Genomic DNA, 19,962 nt, shown 5'->3' on the forward strand with positions numbered 1-19,962 from the left:
AATTTGTTAAGCTTCAAGCAGGAGGATTAACAAGAAGTTGATCCACTGAAGTAAGGGCTAAGATCTAGTCGATTAGAGTGGTTTCTAGTTGAAAATAATGTATATTGGATTCGAATATACATATATATGAACTTAGATTAAAACTAATGTTGTGGGTATGTCAGGTATTGCGAAATTTTCAAACGTGCTTCATTTAAAGCCAAAACCTTGCCATTGCCAAGTGAAGCAGCGCAGGCAAAAAAGCTCTTTAGCCTGCCACAAAATAAAAGCAACCCAAAATGGTAAACTTATAAAATTTTACAGCACACAGCGTTTCCGTCAAGTCTTAAAGGTTTTACAGCTAAGCTGCTGGAAATTGGCATTCGTAGAGTATATGAAGCTATATCTGCTTGTTTGCCCTGCAGCACCTGACTAAAACCGAAACTTAAACTGGAGACTGGAATTGGGTTTGAGTTTGTGTTCGGGTTTGGGTCTTGGCATTAGCAGTTCACGTGGCTTATGCCATTTAATATGCATTTTGTGTTATATTTAATATGCAGCCAGAAAAGCCAACTGAAATGCAAGTAGAACCCAAGTCAAATTGCCGTCGACTTAATGTGCTGCTGTTGCTTGCGGGAATACCCAAAGACGATGAAGACGATGTCGACTCTGGCTGCTGATGGCGTCTGGCAATGAGCAGGCGTCGTCTTGAGCTTGTGCCAGGCACCGTGCGTTCGGTATTTCACTTTGGGGCATTGTTACGTGGGAAATTTGTTATGATACGAGTTGCGAGTAATACCTGGTCTCATTAGGGCGACCAGTTTGGCACGTCAAATTGCTTGAAAATTGCTCGGAAATTGGCATTGCATTGCATTTGGGTGTACAGTTAAGCTCAGGAGCAAAGTCGTCTTTAATGAAGCACAATACTTATGAAAGGCAATCGAAATGGGCCACAGACCGAACAAAAGGGCTGTGTCGTAATAACCCTTCTTTAAGAAGCAAACGCCCTTAATCAGCACAGCGGGCAGCTGTAACTACCCCAAGCATAAATCTATTGTCCTAGGTCATTCAACCTCAGCTCGAAACCTCAACCTCAAAACGCATGCGAAATACCATTTGCGCTTTTATTTTATATTCGCGAAGCTGCTGCATAAAATGTGCAGAAGGAAACCAAATACATTACACAAAAATGCTTTAAATAATAAGTGCTCGCCTAGGATATATCCTATAAAGAGATAGTTCATTTCCAAACTAACACTTTTTCATTGATCTCGATATGGTCAAGAATTTGTACCTACATAAAAATAACTTAATTTCTGTATGTTACCCACATTAACCCAAAACCAAAACACCCCTCTTGACCTACTTTATGGTAACAGGGTATAATAAATGCATGCACATGAAGAGAACTAAGTTCTGCAATAGATGCAAGTATAAAATATTTTTTTATGTCACGTTTTTAATGACATTTGTTGCATTCGCACTTGGCATTGTGTTTCATGGGGGACCGACCCCACATAAAAGTGGGAGCAGAAATTAGAGCTGCAACAGCATTGCATTGTGCCAATAAAAGAAGAAAAAAAGACTCCACAATTCAACGCGCTGCATAAACGACGAGTGTAGGCATTTATGTATGGGTAAGTGTGAAAAATATTCATATACCCTTCCACCTGATTCGAACAAGATGCCAGCATAGTTATAGTGCCGAAAGATTGCAAAATCGATTCTCCGTTGCCGCAGGCTAAAGCAAAGTTAAGCAACAGGCTGTCAGTTTGACAGGAGGGACTCCTGGCAGCTGATTGTGAAATGCCACTGACAGCTGTCATTTGCATCGTTGCTGGCAACAGGCGAAAAGCAGGAAGAAGCTAAAGCAAAGCACTGCGCAAAAAGAAGTGCAGAGAAAGCAAATAAAAAACGGATATCTTCGTCACGCCGAAGCTGAAATACACTGTAAACACATTGCTATTGGATTTGCAGATATTTCAGGATAATTGTGTAAAGTTCGTATTTGCCGAATTTGATCGACATATTGAAAAACAAAACAATTTTCCAAACAAAAAAAAAATTGGCAAAGGATTCTTCCTGTTAAAATATATGACATATTAGTCCGATGAATATAAGACTTTGCTCAACGTGAAAGTACGTAACGTAATACAACTAGTAAATGCTGAGATTGATAGAAATCTTGATAAGTGAAAAGGGGTTTCAAACAAGCATTTAATTTACAACTGATTTTTCCAATGGCAGATGTGAGATAGTATCCGATAGATAACATTTTGCATATATGAATTGAACAAAGTTAAACTGAAAATACCGAGTTTGGTCGTTATATTAAGAAACTGAAATGTTTTTCATGGAAAAACTTAATTTTTGACCGTTCGCTCCTATACCTATAGCTATATGATATAGAATTAATAAACTAAAGATTAAATGTCATTTGGCAATGATATCTTGCATAAGAAAGTTTTTAAGACTGAACTAGTTTTCAAAGAAACGGACACACGGACATGCTCATATAAACTCGTCTGTTAATACAAGAATATATATAATTATTGGGATCGGAGATGTCTTCCATTATACGTTAAACACTTCAAGACAAAATGAAAAAACCCTCTACAAAGGTATCAAAAGTTGACAGGAGAAGGTGCAGTGGCAAAAAGCCGAGTAACTCGTTAATGTTAATAGGCTTTCAGTCTGCCAACTTGGCTGGCAGAGTTTAACCCTAAAATGTTGGTTTTAAACCTTAAAGCAATATTGGGAACGTGTTTAAATAGAAGAGATAGCTGGCACCAATCATGAATAATTTACTAACCAAATCGCAGTAACACAGAGTGTGCAAATTATCGTTGTCATCGGTGTGATTATCACAGTTATTATGCAACTGCAAACGGACGGAATTGCTGGCCATGGTTGACAAATTGTCAATGGTTTTGGCCTCAATGCTAATTAGCAGCGATTGAAAAATCAAATTGCCTGCTCCCTGTGACGCTGTAAGAGTCCTGCCTGCCCGGCTGAGTGTCTGTCTTGGGCGACGCCTACAAAATTACTTTACGCCTCAGCGATTTTCTTATGGACTGTGTCCTGTGGCCACTTGAGTTGTGCTTTCTGCTCTATTGGCTGCCATTTGTGGCACGCACCATTGCATTTCAGTTGCGACCGCAAGGCTTGGATAGGACTTGAGGCCCAAACTCATTCCAACTCCTGACTACTCCTGCAATACTGAGATTGTAATTTGACAACGCCAGCAAACAAATAAACTCGTCGCATGTCTTGTAACGTAATTAGGTTTGAAAATTTTGCCAATTGTTGAATTTGCTGGCAAGTGCAATTATATGCATCAATTGTCAGTTGGTTACTGCTCGTTAACTTATTTGATTATGGGCTAATTTCACTGTCCAGGCTATGCACACTCATTCAGCTGTGATTTGAGTGGCAGGAATACATGAATAAACGTAACAACTGTATTTAGCTGACAAGTCAAGTACACTGAATCTCAATCTTTTAAATCAAATCAAAAAACGAGTGCCTTAATTTTGTTGGATAATATTATGAATTCCCGGGCGGCTTTTTTTTTTAACTGAGCAAATTCAATTTGAAGTTTATCGTATAAAGTGTGTCTAAATATGCAAAGTAATTTAACTTATCTCATTTTTGGAATAAGCCACCAAAGAGTTGGCAGAACAACAGCACAAAAGGCGTCTTATCGACCGAGCACAGAGCACAGAGTCTCGTTTGATGAAGTGCATGGCATATTGACAAAAAGCTTACCAAACTATGCAAATAAGCACATGAGCACGGGACACATATGCCAAGTCAGAGTGTGCTTAAATCTACATTGCAAAATTTATATATTTTTGCTCTTTTCCCGCCTGTGGTCCACTTCTCTGCTGTTGCCCTTCATTTATCTTGGCTTATTAAATTGAAAATATTGCTTAAAATATTTTGCATGCATGGCCAGGCGATGGTTGGTTGCGATGGCGGCTACGTCAGCATCATTGTTGGTCCGTTCCGTTGCCTTTGCTGTCCTTTTAAATGCAAATTAGCTTTTTGACTTTTTGATGCGCCCATGCCAAAGTCAAATTCAGGCGACTGCCAACTCTCCCAGACTCTATTTAGATTTATGCGGCTTGATAAATTGTGGCTACACTTAATGTGCGCATACGGTGTGACATGTCCTTTTCATGTCACTCCAGGAGCAATGCCAAAAAGTTGGACTCAGTCTCTGACTCCGTAAATTTGCGTCTCCATTTCTATTTCAGTTGACATGTCGAGTGGTTTTGTTGGTTTGGCAGTTGCCTTTGCCTTTTCCCGGTTGTCGTTGTTGTTGTATCTGCATTGACAAAAGCAGCGTTTACTCCTGGCTGTTGACTGCTGGATTCAGTTTTTGGTTCCAGCAAAATCATTTTGGTGAAACGGAATCCTTGCTTTGTGGTTCTGTTTTGTAATTAGTTTTGCTGGGCGAAGTAAACGGAGCCAACGACTGGAAGAGTTAAGGTTATATTTCTATTGTTGACTTTATTTCCATTGATAATCTAAAATAAAGTAGATTTAATTAAATAGAATAATTAAAATTATTAATTTACTTACTGCTTACCTTAGCTTTATGCATATCCTAGCTGAGACCGTTTAAAAAGTCGCCTTCCGCACGTTCCGTCAATCTCAGCCGCATCAAATCTCGTATATTAGTTTATTAACTTTGGGATTTATCGACAAAGAAAAATAATTTTGAGCTGCATACCCTACGCCCAACGTATAAAAATCAATTACAATGTCTGCCCGAATCATTTGAATTATAACACTTTCCCATGAAATGCTTCGAAGCGCCGCCACTCTATCAAAATCCAGTTGAAAAGCGAAAGGCATGGACATTTAACATGCATTTTAAAATACCAACTACCAACTATGCAGCCTGTCGAGCCGCCGCCGTCGCTTGTTCATCCCGTGTCTCATGCCACTGCAACAGCCACTGAGATTTTTCAACATTTTTTAGATTGATGACGTCGCCGTCTGAGCCGGGGGGTGGGCTAGTTGTGGCAGGCATAGCCAAAGGCATGTCGCTCCCACACCCACTCCCCATTCAACGTCCATTGAGTAATACGTCAAACAAAAAAGAAAGAAAAAAACGACAGCCGCCAGCGCAGCGAGTAGAAAAACGTGTACACCAGCCAGAGAGACACACGCGTCCCGGCCGCGGGTTTCCGCACAAGTTGCTGTCGATCAGAGGCGGCGGGTACCAAGTTGTACATTTCAACATGTTTCGTCACGCCTTGAAATTATTTGATGCTCGCTTTTCAATTTGATTTCAAATTTTTAAGTAGCGCCTAAGTTCCGGAGTTAAGTGAATTGTTTTGTGTTTCTTATTTGGGAATTCGTCATTGAGCAAAAATTAAAAAAAAACTATAAAAAAGCTAGGGGTGCATTTTAAATAGATTCTTAATGCCTGTCAAAACGTGTAAACGTCAAAAAGCATAACAAACAGAAACAGTTGCAGCACAATTTTTGCCAATTTTTCGACGAGCTGACCATGGGATACATTTAACCTCAGAAATGTTCGAATGTACAAAATAATATCAAAAATTGGCTTTAGCTTGATAACTCTTAAAATCGAAAAAGTTTATGTCCAGTCCGCCCCCAACAACTTTTATTTCTAATGTGCACTTTGACTTTCGAGCTAGTTGTCAAATTGATTTAAAAATTCATAAATCAACTAAAAGTGAAAACCAACACCAACAAGTCAGTCCAAAATTAAATTAGAACCAGCAGAAATAACAAGACCAACAACAAGGCCAACCACAACATGGGCAAACCGAAAAATGTACAAAATGTTAAGCATAGCATAAAATTGTATTGGACAGTTGCAAGAAGGGGGGGCCGCGAGGGCTGTCCATTGCGGGCACAAGTCGAGAGTCGTCCCAGAAAATAGAAGCATGTTTGCTTTCATAATAATTTTTCGAAATAGTCGTCTCAGCTTAGCCTCAGCTTGGCATGTGGTGCGTGTATATTTTGATGCAATTATAAATTGTTGGATAACAAATTACATGGCTGCGCGCAGGACAGACAGACAGCCAGACGGACGGGCGGACAGACACACATTAGTTAACCGCCCCCTCCTAGAGCAGGCACATATGTTGGGCTGCTGGGTTTTGGGTATTGGTTGCGAGGACGTCGTTTCAGGGCCTGACATTGATACAGGTACTCGCTGACAAGAGACTGTGCACTGTTGAGGCCTGTGTTCAGGTGGCACAACTGTACCGGGGATATACGCATCTATTCCGGATCGAAATATGTCCCATTTCCGACACGACATGCGGGCAGCATCGCTGGAGGGTTGCAGTTGCATTTGTAGCGACAATTGTCGTTATTTAGCATTACTTCTAATAATAAAATAATTTTGTATGCATTTTAATTGCCGCACATTGTAGTTCCTTTGTTGTTTAAGCACTTTGCATGTTTGTCGCGCATCAATTGGACAATTGCATAGTCCTGGCCATGGCCATTGTTTGGCCTGCGGGTTTATTGAACTACCGCTTAAATTCTTAAAGCTTGCCACCTCCATTAGGTAAATGCCAACCAGCTTCAGCGCCATTTCCATCGCCTTGTGCAACTTCAATTCCATTTGCCACCCATTGTTGGCCCTTTTGTTGTTTCAGTCAAATGCGAAAAGGGTTCATAACCGCACTTAGCTTCATTGGCTTCTGGCTTTATCGTGCGGCCCAGACGTAGCATTTTAGTAGCTGTTTAGCTGCCGCTCTCTCTCTCTCCTTCTCTCGGCGTTAGCCACTCGAAATTCAATTCAATTCAGCTCCAAAATTGCACGCAGGTTGTGCAAACATTAAAATTAATAAAAACAATAAAAGTGCTTCAGCTTGAGCTGCGCCGCTGACGTGTTTTGTTGTTGATTTTTGGCGAAACAAGCGACGACTGTCATTTGTTTATGACAGGAGTCTGTCTATCTGCGAGTCCTGTGATGAGAAATATATCAGTTTGCAGTGGCAAAACATCCGAGTATACAAATGCAATACATACCAACATATTATATTGGGATATACTCACACCCATTAAAATATTAATGAAAACTATTTTGGAGCACACTTAAAATGAATATAAAATGCCCATAAATTCTGTAAATTGATGCAAAAATTTTAATGATATTAGAGACAAACAAGGAACCACATATTACGCCTACAAAAGCGCTCATTAGTTTGAGCTCGTAAATTAATTTTAATTTCTATATGCCAGCAAAAGGCCATTAAAATTGAGCCATGATGCCAATTTGGCATGGTAAATTCGTGAAAAGCGAAGAAATGCATATGCAAATTAATTATAAATTTATGATTTCATTTGGCAAAGCGATGACGACTGCTGCGACCGAACGGGAGGGAGCAGATATGACGACAGCAGCGACTTAGGCGCTGTCTGTGCGGCTCATAAACAGACATGGCCAAAAGTGGGGACGGGGGCGGGGGCAGGGGCAGCAATATGGCACATGTGTAAAGCCGTAAAATGGCACGGAAGCCAGGGAATTGGATATTGAAGCCAACCTTTTATGGCTCTATCAGTGACGTCGTCTTGTCTGTGGGCTGTCACGCACATAATTCTCGCTGTGCAGCAACATTAATTGCGCAATTGTTCACAGATAGATATGTGCGCGCAGGCAGGCTGTGAGGAGGAGGAGGAGGAGGAGGAGGAGGAGGAGGAGGAGGAGGAGGAGGAGGAGGAGGAGGCAGAGTTGGGAAGCGTTTTAACTTTTTAGTGGCCCAACAAATGACGTACGATTTGTTCTGCACGAATAAGCCAAATCATTTGTAGACACAACAGCACTTTGTTTTATGACTTGACAGCAACTGCCGTTACCGGCGCCCCCGCTACTGTCGTGCTAGTTTGTGAGTGGCGGGCGTACGCATTTTTTACCACCTACCCAGCGAAAACTACTCGACTGGGGGGACACATCCTCCAACCCCAGGCCCATCTGTCTGTCTGTTTGGTGTCCTGCAATCATTGTGTACCCACCTGATGCCTGCATGCGGGCTAATTTATGGCCTGCTCATATGTGTCTTAGTTTGCCGCCCGAGTCCAAGTGCTGGCTGTGTGTCTGCGTGTCCTGTTGTCAACAAGCATATAATTTTTCATTTACTGCTAAGTGTTTCTTGATATTACATAATTCTCGTAGTTATGTACAAACATATTTTTTCTTGACGCTCGAGCAGTTTTGTCGAATCAGTATAATGGCAAAGTTAAAATGCATAATATACTCACGTGCACTGGTATGGAACACGGCTTATTGGCGTCTGGTGAGCTCAGAAAATGATCGCTTAAATTATAAAATGTTTTATTACGCGCATTTATGCTTATTTGTAGCATATTTCACAATTGGAACTCGGCACTTAACACTTCACTATGAAAATAAAATTTTCGCAAGCTTGTCCACGTTTCGCTGTGATTGCCAAATTTAGTATGTATACGGCGACATTCTTATTGGCAGCGATCGCGTAAATCGATACTTTCTGTAAGATAAATGTTATTAACATGTATCGCTTTCGGCCCCAAAGTAATATCGATAAACGGCTTTAATTAATATTTAAAACTAAGCTCATAAAAAGTTTAAACACAATTTTCACGCCGAAGCCATTAAAATTTGTTGATTACAGGACTTGTGCATATGTAATATAAGATGTAAATTATAAGCTCAAGTATAAAACAAGCTTTACGCTTCGTTTGATTTATTGTGTCGCGGATCAGCTGGTGGCTGGGGCAATGCATGTGTGTATTTTGGCAGCCTAGACTTGTTATCGCCTGCAACTCATCTCGTTTAATGTGTTTATTTTAATTTTCAATGTTTGCCCGCCGGCGTTTTATTGCTTTCAATTTTTGCGCATGTTTTACGAGCGCATTAACATTAAGACAAACCAGCCGATGCGAAGCCAAAAGAATATAAACTCAATTAGATAAAAGACTGCGAGTTGGCCATTGACGGCGCTGTAAAATTCACTTGGCTACACACACACACGCACGCACACACAGGCAAACAGAGGGACGGACGCACCCACGAAGACACTCCAAATTTTTTGGAATCGTGTTAATTTCTTTTTAATTCCTGAACTGGGCGGACTCACGCAAAAGGCCTTAAGGCCAACGGAGAAAGTTGAGCATTTGGCTATAAATTAACATTTAGTTACGCTACATAAAAACCTGTCTGAAACAAGCGGAAAGTGCATGAGTGCGCGTGAGTGAACTCAAGGAGTAGCACACATAGCATCACTTTATATCTGTAAACTAGAAAAATAACTTTTGCTTGGTAACATGTGAGATATACTTATTCATTTTAGCGATAAGAAAGCATAACCTTAGTTCTAATACAAGCTGATGTACGTCATTAACCCCGTGCACACTGTCAGTGGCATCATTAGTTTTATTTAATTATCCCTTCGATATTGATTGCTTTGTTAAAACATATTAACCCCCTTCACAGAGCAGACATAGAAACATCCACTTATGAAAAGTTCAATTATACGTATATCCCAAATGCGGTACGATGGTGTTCCTCCAACTGTGATTCGGCATCGGTCTACCACAAACCCAATAATTTATTTGATAATGAATAATGATGTTGATTTGACACTCTCTAGACACGGCTCAACATCAAATGGAAATCGTCACGCTTCTAAGCAACCGATGCCGATTCCCAATTTTGAGCCCAATCTATTAGCAATCACTGAGCAGGGAGCTCTCCCCATCATTTGGTACTGTTTGCTGCGTAGGCAGCTCATCTCGCTACTTGGGTAGATATACAATGGAGTTTTTGAATTTTAATTTAATTAGATTCCAACTGATCTTTTTTCTATTGCAGTTATTGAAATTGTACTTGGAATGATTCATTTAATGGAGCATGAAATCTGGAACGTTTTCTAAACAATTTCACAGCACTGCAAAGTAGCCGCTAATGATGACTCTAATTAGTTCTTATAAGGTGTGTGGTCAATAACAACCGTGACAAAGGTCCATTCTTTGAGTTGAGAATATTTAAGTATCAAAATCCAGAATGATTTACACAGATTCATTTATAGCGAGGGAGAGGATATATATAGCGAAAGAATATGTAAATTTTGCTATTTAGTTCCTTGTATCTGAAAGGAGTATTTTAGATGGAGAAGGTATATATAAAGAATTAGTAATATGTATAATTAGAGAACTTCTAAATGTTTCTATCCTGCTTCTTGTATCCGAATAGTATTAACTTTCAGACTATTATAGATGGAGAGGGTATATATAATGAAAGTATGCATATTGTAATTAGATAATTTGTAAATATTCTGTCTAGCTTCTTGTATCTGAATAGTATTAACTTTCTTAGATAGTGAGAGTATTTGCAGTGGTAGTACAAATGTTATAATTAGAGAATTTGTAATCATATAACTTGTTGACTGTCTGTCTATCTGGCATGCATGCTAATATATACATACATATATATCTCTTATTTCGTGCTCCTTGTTGGCGTAGTCTTAACTTCTTTGGCATAATTTATAAACTTGTCTGTTTCGTGTCGACATTCATCAAATTTTTGGCATCTTTCAGCAACTTCATTAAAATTAGCTCATAAAATTTGCAGCAAGCAATGCGCTCTTTGCGAAAATCTTGTTTAGTTTTCATTTATGGCTCAATGCATGCCCCCACCATAATGTGCAAATGTGCAACCCGCACGCATCCGCATCCACATCCGCACATCCTTGACAGACGCATTTCAGCATAATTTGCTGTGACAGCTCCCGAGCCATGACAGCATTTCCTGTAGCGGGCGCTTCCTTAATTCCACTTTACCAAATGACATTTAATATGCAAAGTTTTCAGCCAGGAATGCGGCGACTAAAGCTGGCGCGTATCTTTTGATGACTTTTGTTGATTTTACACCAGGCACATACATAAGATCTATGGCCAGGCTAGTAGGGGACTGGGGCTTTTGCATTCTGCACTTGTGCATGTCTGGGCCTGGGCTTTGGGTTGCCCCAAAAAACAATGGCCACAACACCAAGTGGCGGGCATTTCAAAATTCATGTCGAAATGTCGGCGAAATACCCTTTATTACAAAACAGCTTGGCATGCTTTACGGCGCACAAGCGTCGTAAACTTTAATGATGCCATTTTCGAGTCGCGCAAAGTTGCCTTTTGAAATATGAATAGACCCAACATAGACAAGGACCTACACGTCTGCCAGTTGCTCTAATACTCGCCTTGTTAAGGAGATTAGTTCGATGGCGTCGTCGGCTTTTTGGTTGTGCTTCAATAAAATTGGTTTATGCGATCTGCACAAGTACAGCAAGTTTTCTGGCCACTTTTCAATCGCTGTAATTGACATTGTTTACGGAGCTGCTTCTCTTCTTGTTGTCCAGGGCAACAACAATTTGGGGGACGCATCAGGCTCACCCTTAAGCTAAGCACGCACACAAATTAAGCTCGTAAAATTTAATATTTTGCGCAAAGTTTGCTGGGAGGTGAGCATTAGTAATTTATTAGTGGCTTGAGCCACAGAGCTTACTCGGGGATTTTACTATGCATAATTTGTACATGGTCTCGAATATTTAAAAAAAAACCATAAAATTTAAGTGCAGTTCAAAATATATATATTTTTTTTAGCAATATCCAGGTCAATTTATTTACCCAATATAATAAATTATTGTTCAATATGCATCTACTACTTGTTCTTATTATAATTTTCAAAATATCTTTGCGTGTCTTTAAGACTTCGCTCCTTTGCTGTTTATACTTTCCCATAAACAACGTATCGTTTTGTTTTCTCACCCTTTCTCCCAAGTGCCAATCAAAATAAGAATTTTGACAAAAGAAAACTTTCCCAAGGCAAATTGCGTGCGCTGTGCGGTGGTCTACCAGCATAAAATTGCTGACGATTTCCCCCGGGTGTAAGCCTCAGGTAGGTCAGAGGCAGGGGCAAAGGCAGACCCAACGAGCCGAACAATCCATCAAACAATATGCTGCGCTTTTGATAAAAATGCATCAATAAAGCAATAAAATGTCTACAAATCAAACGATAAGGTTACCAGCCGCTAAGAAGCTTGCCAAAGATATATTTCGATTGGGAAAGGGTTACGAAAAAGTCACGTACAACACGCACCACGCTAACCGCGGCAAACGACTATTAATATTAATGGATAGGTTTAACACATTGGGCGTTGCACTCCATTGCCAGGAGCGCTGCCTGTCAAGAAAGCTGTCTTCCAGCACATACCCCAATCCGTTGGGTTTTCCACAAATTGACATGTGACACCAGACCAGCTCACGCTAGCCGAAAGGGTGCTCGCAGGCCGCCAGCCTAGCATGACGAAATGTATAATATCAGACCTTGGTTCCGCAAATCTCATTTTGTCTATGCCTCGATTTTGATTGATAGTCATTTATATATTTTGATAACTGTTAGGATATTTTAATGTTTTGTCCAACTAAAGTGTTCATACTTAGTTGTTACATTCGATTCCGTTCCCTTAAAATATATATGTATATATCACAACTAATTACACTACTTTTTCTGATTAATATGGGCCCAATTTAGCGAAAAAACTCATTGCTCGAGAACCTCTTTGCCAATTTCGAAAAGCTTTACGTTTTCTGAAAGCTAATGAATATTTTACACACTTTTAAATCTTTAGTTTTGCTAGTATATAATTTGAGTAAGAATATCTTTGTCTTTCAAATTCGGGGAATTTGATCGGAATGATGGTTTGGTTTTGCTTTTATCTTAGAAAATCGGTATATAATATAGTTTATACGTATTCCGATATTTAGTCTAACCTTAACATTTGCTGGCAACCCCAAATATAATATTATGTTGTTCTTTTTACGGTTCAAATCTTAAATCTTGTTCTGTCATATATTTCCAAAATGTTCATAAAACAGTTAAGTTATCAATTTATCATAGCCCGTTCTTTTAGAAATATTGTTTTACTGAAATAAAGTCTTATATTTATAAGATAAGCAACTAACAAAACTGCTGAAAATAAACCCAAATTATTTCTAATTTGGGGCTGAGTCTTGCTCAAATTTTTTGAATTTTATTTTGGTTTACTTCAGTTTGGTAAATATCAAAAAATAAAATGGAATTTCGGGCTCGAACCGGTTCGGTGCAAAACCGGTTTGCAGCCTACCTTACATTTACGTTATATACAATATATAAATTCTAGTATTTAATTAACATTTTAACTATTATAGTAAAAATTCATAATAATGAACAATAGTTAAGTATAAATTTCATAACGAATAAATAATACAAAATTCAATTGTAAAATCTTAATAGAATCAAAATACCTAAAACTAAATAACTTATTTTGAGAAGTTGATAATTTGTAAAAATTGGTTAAAAGGAGAGTCCTCATTCGTCTGCATAAATCAATTTGTATTGTGATTTTCATTTGCGCAAGCAACTTTGGGGCAAACAAGAATGTAATTTCAAATTCCATTTGTTGGCAAAACTTTTTTTACAAGCGGAGCACTTGTACGTTTTCTTTTTAGAATGATTGAGTACGTGTCTTCTAAGATTCCATGGATTCTTGAACGCCGATTGGCAATGGGGACAGATGAACGGACGCTCCTCACTGTGGGAGTAGAGATGTCTCCGAAGCTTCGATCTGCATCCGAAGGTCCTCGAGCACTGTGGACACATGTTCGGATGCTCTTTAATATGCGTCTGTATATGTCTCAGAAGTTTTGATTTCTTGCGATAGGCCTTCATGCAATTTAGACACTTAAAGTTACGTTTGCCTTCATGCTGCAGCTTGTGTTTACTTAGATTTTCTATTGAGGCAAACGATAGATGGCACGAATCACACTTGAACTGGCGCATCCTGCTGCGCATGGGACGGGGCAGAAGAGGAATCTCAACCGATTTGGGCGCGTTCTGGCTGCAGATTCTATGGCGTAGGGGATAGCGATGAGGTTTACAAGCGTCAGCATTGTCCACTATAGTGCATGATCGATCCGCCTGATCCATTCCGTTGAAAGAGTCTATGTCCGGGATAACTACTATAACATTGCCGTCTTTTTCACGCGATACGCTTCTGCTGCTGATGCTGGTGATGAGCTCCTCGGTGCTCTGAAGTCTTCCCTTGCGTAATTTACGAGCACTCCCCAGCTTAGAGTTGGATTTCTCGTTGATCGCTGGCATTGAGGGCTGCAGCTTCTGCTTCAACTGGCCTGCGTTCGGATCTGCTTCCAGCACATGGACGAAAACGTTCTCGTCTTCCATAGCCTTCATGCAGAGCAGTCGATGGCTTTGCTCGAATCTGCGCCGGAATCTAAACGCGATTTGGGCATTTAAGCCGCAAGATACGCATATCTTCTGCGGCAGCTTATCATCGCGCTTCACCTTAAAGTCCACGAGCTCGTTTAGCATCTCCGCCAGGCTATATTCATAATCAGGTAATGGCCGATCGCAAAATATATCCACCAGGGTCACGGAGTCGCTCATGCAAGCACGGCAAATTTCCATTTTCACACAACTTTTTATTGATATTGTCTTGTTTATATGAAAATTACATTCTGATCGAGCTTACGGATCAGCTCACGTGTGGAAGGCAGCAAGAAGTTCCAAATTGGAACGTACAATACGAAGTTTCGATACTTATCGATACTATCGCGTGTGAGTAGCATCGCAATAAGGAAAGCTGGCCTTTAAACTTTGATAACAGTTAAAATTTGAATTTCTTGTTCAAATTATTTTCAAATTTAAATAGTGTGTATTTACAATTTTGTAATAAAATTTAATTTAATATCTTACAAATTAATAATTTTAATAAAATGTAAGGCACTGAATTTTAACACTAACTGGAAATTACAGATCAGTTTGCTAGATCAGAGCTAGTAAATCACAAGAGATTTACTAAGGATGAGTTTAGCTAATTTTAATTCACATATAAAGCAGGCCATTATGCAAATCAACGCTGCAACCCGGGCTTGAACCGAACCCAGAACTTCAGCTTTTTATTATAAACCGTTAATCAAAACTTAAACTGGATCAGTTGCGCAAAGAACTGTTGATCCCAAACTGATTATACTCTTGCGTAGGATAATTTTGTTATGAAATGTGTAACGCATAGAAGGAGACATCTCCAACCCCATAAAGTAAATATATTCTAGATCAGCATCAACAGACAAGTTGATATAGCCATTTGATCTTTTTTATACGAAGTAGTCTCTTAGTTTTAAGGCTATCTTCTTGAAACATTACTTAGAACAGTCTTTCAGTTGCAGGCAGTACATTTTCTGGAACAAGCCAGATGGGACCATTATATTATATAGCTGCCATATGAAGGATCGGTCGGAAAGTAGGTTCTTGTATGATCAATTTTTTTGTTTATGAAGATATCTTGAGCAAACTTGGTATTTATAGGTTTCACTATGCTCCCTAAATATATGAAACGTCTTATCAATATCGGACCAGTATATATAGCTATAGCTATATAGCTACATAGACCGATCCGCTTATAATTTGGTTCTTGTATGAACAACTTTCTGGTTTATCAAGATACCTTGATCAAACGTAGCATTTAATATTAAAACTATGCTGCATATACCATATGTGCAAGTCCTATCAAGATTGCACGACTAAATTATGTAGTTCTATAGGAAGAATCTGTCAAGAAAAATGAATATGAGTCTTATGTACCGCAATATATTCAGTTTTCCGAAAACTGGATTTACAGATGTGAAAAACTACTACCTAAAAGTGAGGCATTGGGTCGAATCGTTAACCGAATAATCGAAAACATTTGTTGGATTTGAAGCCATGTGCAAGACCTGTAAATAAATGACGCAGTTACTGGATATATGGAGCACCCTCACGGACAGAGGCAACTCCTAGGGCAACATAACTTTTCGACATCCAATTTTGTGCCGTGTCCACCCACAATTACGTTGCGACTGCGACACATTTCCGTTTTGACCAAATTTCAGAGCTGTGATTGACTTGGGCTCGCTTTTATGTCGTCCTGGGACAAGTGAAAATGAATTTCCACTGGGAGGAAAGCCATGCCAGGCAGGCTGCGATACGCAAAAAAAAAAAAAGAAAAAGGAAAATATACAAGGCGCAGGAATCGAAAGTCAACGAAAAATGTCTTGTGTTATAAAAACTAATGATGGGCAATTGGTTTTTACTGTTATGGCCGCGCCTCAATTGTATGCGCATCCTGTTTCATTGTGGGCGTAGAGGCGTGGCACACAACATACAACTGAAAATCAGTTAAGCCGAAAGTTATGCGCATTGTCTTGTCTATTCAAATAATTTCCAGCCGCGTGCATTTCCAGGAAAATCGTAAAATTTGATTTTTATAACTTCCTTCAGAGTCCTGCTTGCATTTCGAATTAATTTATCTCTCTCGGTAGCCCCCTCTCCCCAGCTCCACACAGCGCTGCGTCTTAATTGTGTGCGCTTCCTGGACCATGCTACATTAATTTCTGCCGCTCCAAGATCAATTATTAATTTGAGCCATGTTCGCCAGGTAAACTTAACCAAAATTTAGCCATGCGCAAATGTAAATTTATGTAGAGCGCGAGCCAAAAACAAACGATATTCGGTTTGCCGGCACAGATTTAACTGAGCTGGGGCAAGGGAATGAATGGCATGCACGGGGGGCAACATTGTTGCCGGCCTGTGACAATTTCTAATTTATTGCAATTATGTGACGCACGTCACACTCGCCGCTGACCACTAGCCACTGGCCACCAGGCGACACGTGACCAATCTGCCGGCCCCGGGGCTCTGATTGGAAAACACTAAACAGATAGGCTAGTCGAACGGGCGGGCGGTCGGGCGGTCGGTCGGTCTGGTCGCTCCGACAGCTGTCTGACCATTCTATAGAGATTTATTTTACGCTGATAACACGCTTAAGTAAATGCAGCACACAGAACACACACACACACACACACACACACACACACGCCCAACTCCGAAAACTCGAACTCGTACAATTTAAATGGCGATTAAATCTGTTGGCATTGATGGATGTGTCCAAGGCGGCTGCCGGGCTGGCGGCTCGGCCAGCCTGTTCTGTGGTCAGTCTGCAGGATGCGGCGCCGTGTTAACACTTTTGTACAATTGCCAATTTTTCGCCAGCTCTGCTGCTGCTGCTGCCCGCTGCTGCATCTGATGAGCTGTCCTGTTGCCACTGCCCAGGCCAACCATTCGAGTGCCTGCCCGACTGTGTGGGTGGTTGCTTGGCTGATGGCAACGCGGTGGCTTTGTGGTGTTGTTTTCGGCTGAAAGCCTGTTGTTGTTGCTGTGGTGGGGGCGCACATTGAAATGGGCTGGCATGCGGCTACACTTCAATATTCATTTGAACGCATAATTGATATTGACGAACAATGTTGCCGTGTCGATACATTGTAGCGCGTGCACTGAGAGAAATGTAAGACCATATTTGGACAATAAATATAAATACTTAAATGTAAGACAAATGTGGTTATAGAAGTGTGTTTACTTAGACAGTTTGGGATCACATTTTAAGCACAGAGCTTGCCACGGCCAGGGCCGGGAAATAGCTCGAGCGTATACATATATATATTTTAATAATTAAAGATATTTGTACTCTTTATTCCATTTATGTTATTTGTGTTTTTGTTATTTTCACTTTATAACCATTTTAGTACACATATTTTTTTTGTTTTTTTTTACTGAGTAAATATTATTTAATTTAACATTTTTTCATTTTCATTTAAGAAATATTGCAGTACTAATTTTGTTATGCAATATTTAATTTATTTTTATGGCAAGAATTTAATATGCCTGCAACAAATAATTTTTTTAATATTCCTCGAATTTCAATTATATACTTATAATTCATATCTTTCATCATTTTCAGCTGTTTATTTCCCATAAATAATTATCATATATTTTTATGCGCATTTCATTTATACCTTCCGCTTGCTTTTATTTCTCTCAGTGCACATCCTCGTTTTCTCCATCCCAAATTGTGTTCCACACACATATATATATATACTTGGCAGTTAATTTTTATAAATTTCCATGTCATGGATGTATTTTCCGTATATGCTTCGTGGCATTTTGCGAATGCAACAACATGTTTGCCATTTTCATTTGCCTCCAGAGTATCTCGGATTTCATTTTCGGTGTGGGACATTTGCACAGCTCCGCTTCAGCTCTTCTTTTTCTATCTGTCAGTGTCATGTCACGTTCAGCAAAATGCATTCAATATGTCCAATGTATTGTTGTTGTTGTTGTTGTTGTTGTTGTTGTTTTTGTTGTTGTGCGTGAAGCTGCAGGAGTGTAAATTTAATTTAGTTAATTGAAACAATTTGTTGCATGCGACAACGACAACAACAACAACAACTCGACGCGCCGTGAGTTCATTGAAAAGGCTGGCAGCCGCTCCTCCTCCTCCTCCTCCTGCTCCTGTCCGCCCCTCGACCATTATGCGGTACACGTTTTAACTGATTTTCGTTTGAGAATTTTCTTTTTACATTCGATATTATATACATATATAGGATCTCGCTCGTACATACGATATGGCGCCTCGAAACATGTCAATTTGTAGCTGCTTGTTGTGTCTGGCAGGGCACAGCGGGAGATCTCTGTTCAATTTGATTGAAAATGCACTCAATACACTTTGTATATTGATATATTAATTTATTTTAAAAATGCTTTGGTCAATTTGCGTGCAAATTGAGACAAAGCCAGCCCACAGCCAACCTTCCCCTCCCCCAGAGTGAATTTAATTAACAGCCTTCAGCCTCCAAACACACAACACTCAGCTTTAAGTTTTACTTTGTATGCGGTGCCAACCCTTAAGTGCTCCAGAAATGGGGTTTTCTTTTGCAATATAAACAATAAATTGCATTCCTCACACGTTGCACGTGTAATGACAAAACACTTAAGCAAACCAAACTAACAAATCAAATAAATTCGTTGCAACGTGCATTCACAATTATTCAAACAATATTCAATGTATTCCACGTGTGACCAAATGTTCGCAAAAAGAAACCCAGCTGAGCTGTTTTTAATAAAATAAAATACATTTTTTATTTTTTAGTATTAGAGTTCTGCTGACGTCTAAAAATAATCTATATATGTGAAGTAGACTCAAATTTCTAGAACAACAGTTACTTCATTTTACGCCGACCATTTTATACCCTTGTAGACATCTCCCCTTTGCAGATATGTGAGAATAGTGAAGCTCGTAAAAACATACTATTTTGACATGTATGAATAAGTAATATCTAATTTTTCGACCGATTCTTCCTATAGAGGTACATAATATAGTAGTGCGATCTTGGTAACACTTGGCACATATATAAGCAACATAGTTTAAATAGTAAATGCTGGGGCTGGTCAAGATATCATGATAAACAAAAAAGTTTTTCAGACAAGCACTTAATTTTAGACAGATTTTTCCAATGGTAGCTATATGATATAGTAGTCCGATGTTGATAAGATATTGCTTATATGTAAGGAGCATATTATAACTTACAAATGCCGAGTTTGGTCAAGATATATTGATAAGAGAAAAAGTTCTTCATACAAGAACCTACTTTGAGACCGATCATTCCTATGAAAGTAATATAATAAGTTTTTTTTTAATTTCTATTTATGCCAAAAAAATTATAATGACTCACCTTCTTGCAGCCTCTGGTCACACTGTACATGCCAAATCCATGATTAATTCAGGTGAATTGTGCAAAAAACGCATTTGAGCGTTAAAATGCAAATTACAATAAATGCCATTGCACTGAGCCGTGCTCAGTCGAGCTGAGCCACACCCTTGGCTCACACCCCTTGGGTAAACACTTGGTAAATTTGCGTAAAATATCTCGTATTTACCTTGCACTTGACGCTAAGCAAACTACAAGATACAATATACAATTATGTATGTACATACATGCAGCTACACATATACATATACACATTCTGTGCAGGGGCTACGTGCGTGGCTGAATAAACATGGAAATTGTGAAAATAGACTTTCGAGT

The 19,962-nt window shown here is 39.3% G+C and overlaps 1 protein-coding gene and 1 long non-coding RNA gene across 9 annotated transcripts; one reads left to right on the top strand and one right to left on the bottom strand.

Annotated features, from left to right (window-relative positions):
* Positions 1 to 8,535: 8,535 nt before the first annotated feature.
* Positions 8,536 to 12,778, top strand: LOC135433296 (uncharacterized). Of its 8 annotated transcripts, none has more exons than XR_010437073.1 (4): positions 8,536 to 8,652; positions 9,606 to 9,758; positions 9,827 to 9,946; positions 11,786 to 12,778. It is a non-coding gene; the product is annotated as an uncharacterized LOC135433296 (long non-coding RNA). The 8 variants fall into 8 exon arrangements; XR_010437068.1 differs by lacking the exons at positions 8,536 to 8,652; positions 11,786 to 12,778 and adding exons at positions 9,267 to 9,281; positions 9,454 to 9,490 and having other exon boundaries at positions 9,827 to 11,595; XR_010437066.1 differs by lacking the exon at positions 11,786 to 12,778 and having other exon boundaries at positions 9,827 to 10,146.
* Positions 12,779 to 13,390: 612 nt separating this feature from the next.
* On the bottom strand, positions 13,391 to 14,470 carry LOC135433328 (zinc finger protein pita-like). Its single transcript, XM_064689344.1, has one exon. It carries the CDS (start codon positions 14,468 to 14,470, stop codon positions 13,391 to 13,393), a length of 1,080 nt encoding a protein of 359 aa, XP_064545414.1.
* Positions 14,471 to 19,962: the final 5,492 nt, after the last annotated feature.

This window comes from Drosophila montana, unplaced genomic scaffold (assembly GCF_035044405.1).
Source record: "Drosophila montana isolate Dmon_TW-CO22-7 unplaced genomic scaffold, ASM3504440v1 contig_3217_1, whole genome shotgun sequence".
Lineage (NCBI taxonomy): Eukaryota > Metazoa > Arthropoda > Insecta > Diptera > Drosophilidae > Drosophila > Drosophila montana.

Excerpts from the sequence above, each read along its gene's own strand:
- LOC135433328 (XM_064689344.1), bottom strand. The coding sequence starts at position 14,470 with ATGGAAATTTGCCGTGCTTGCATGAGCGACTCCGTGACCCTGGTGGAT.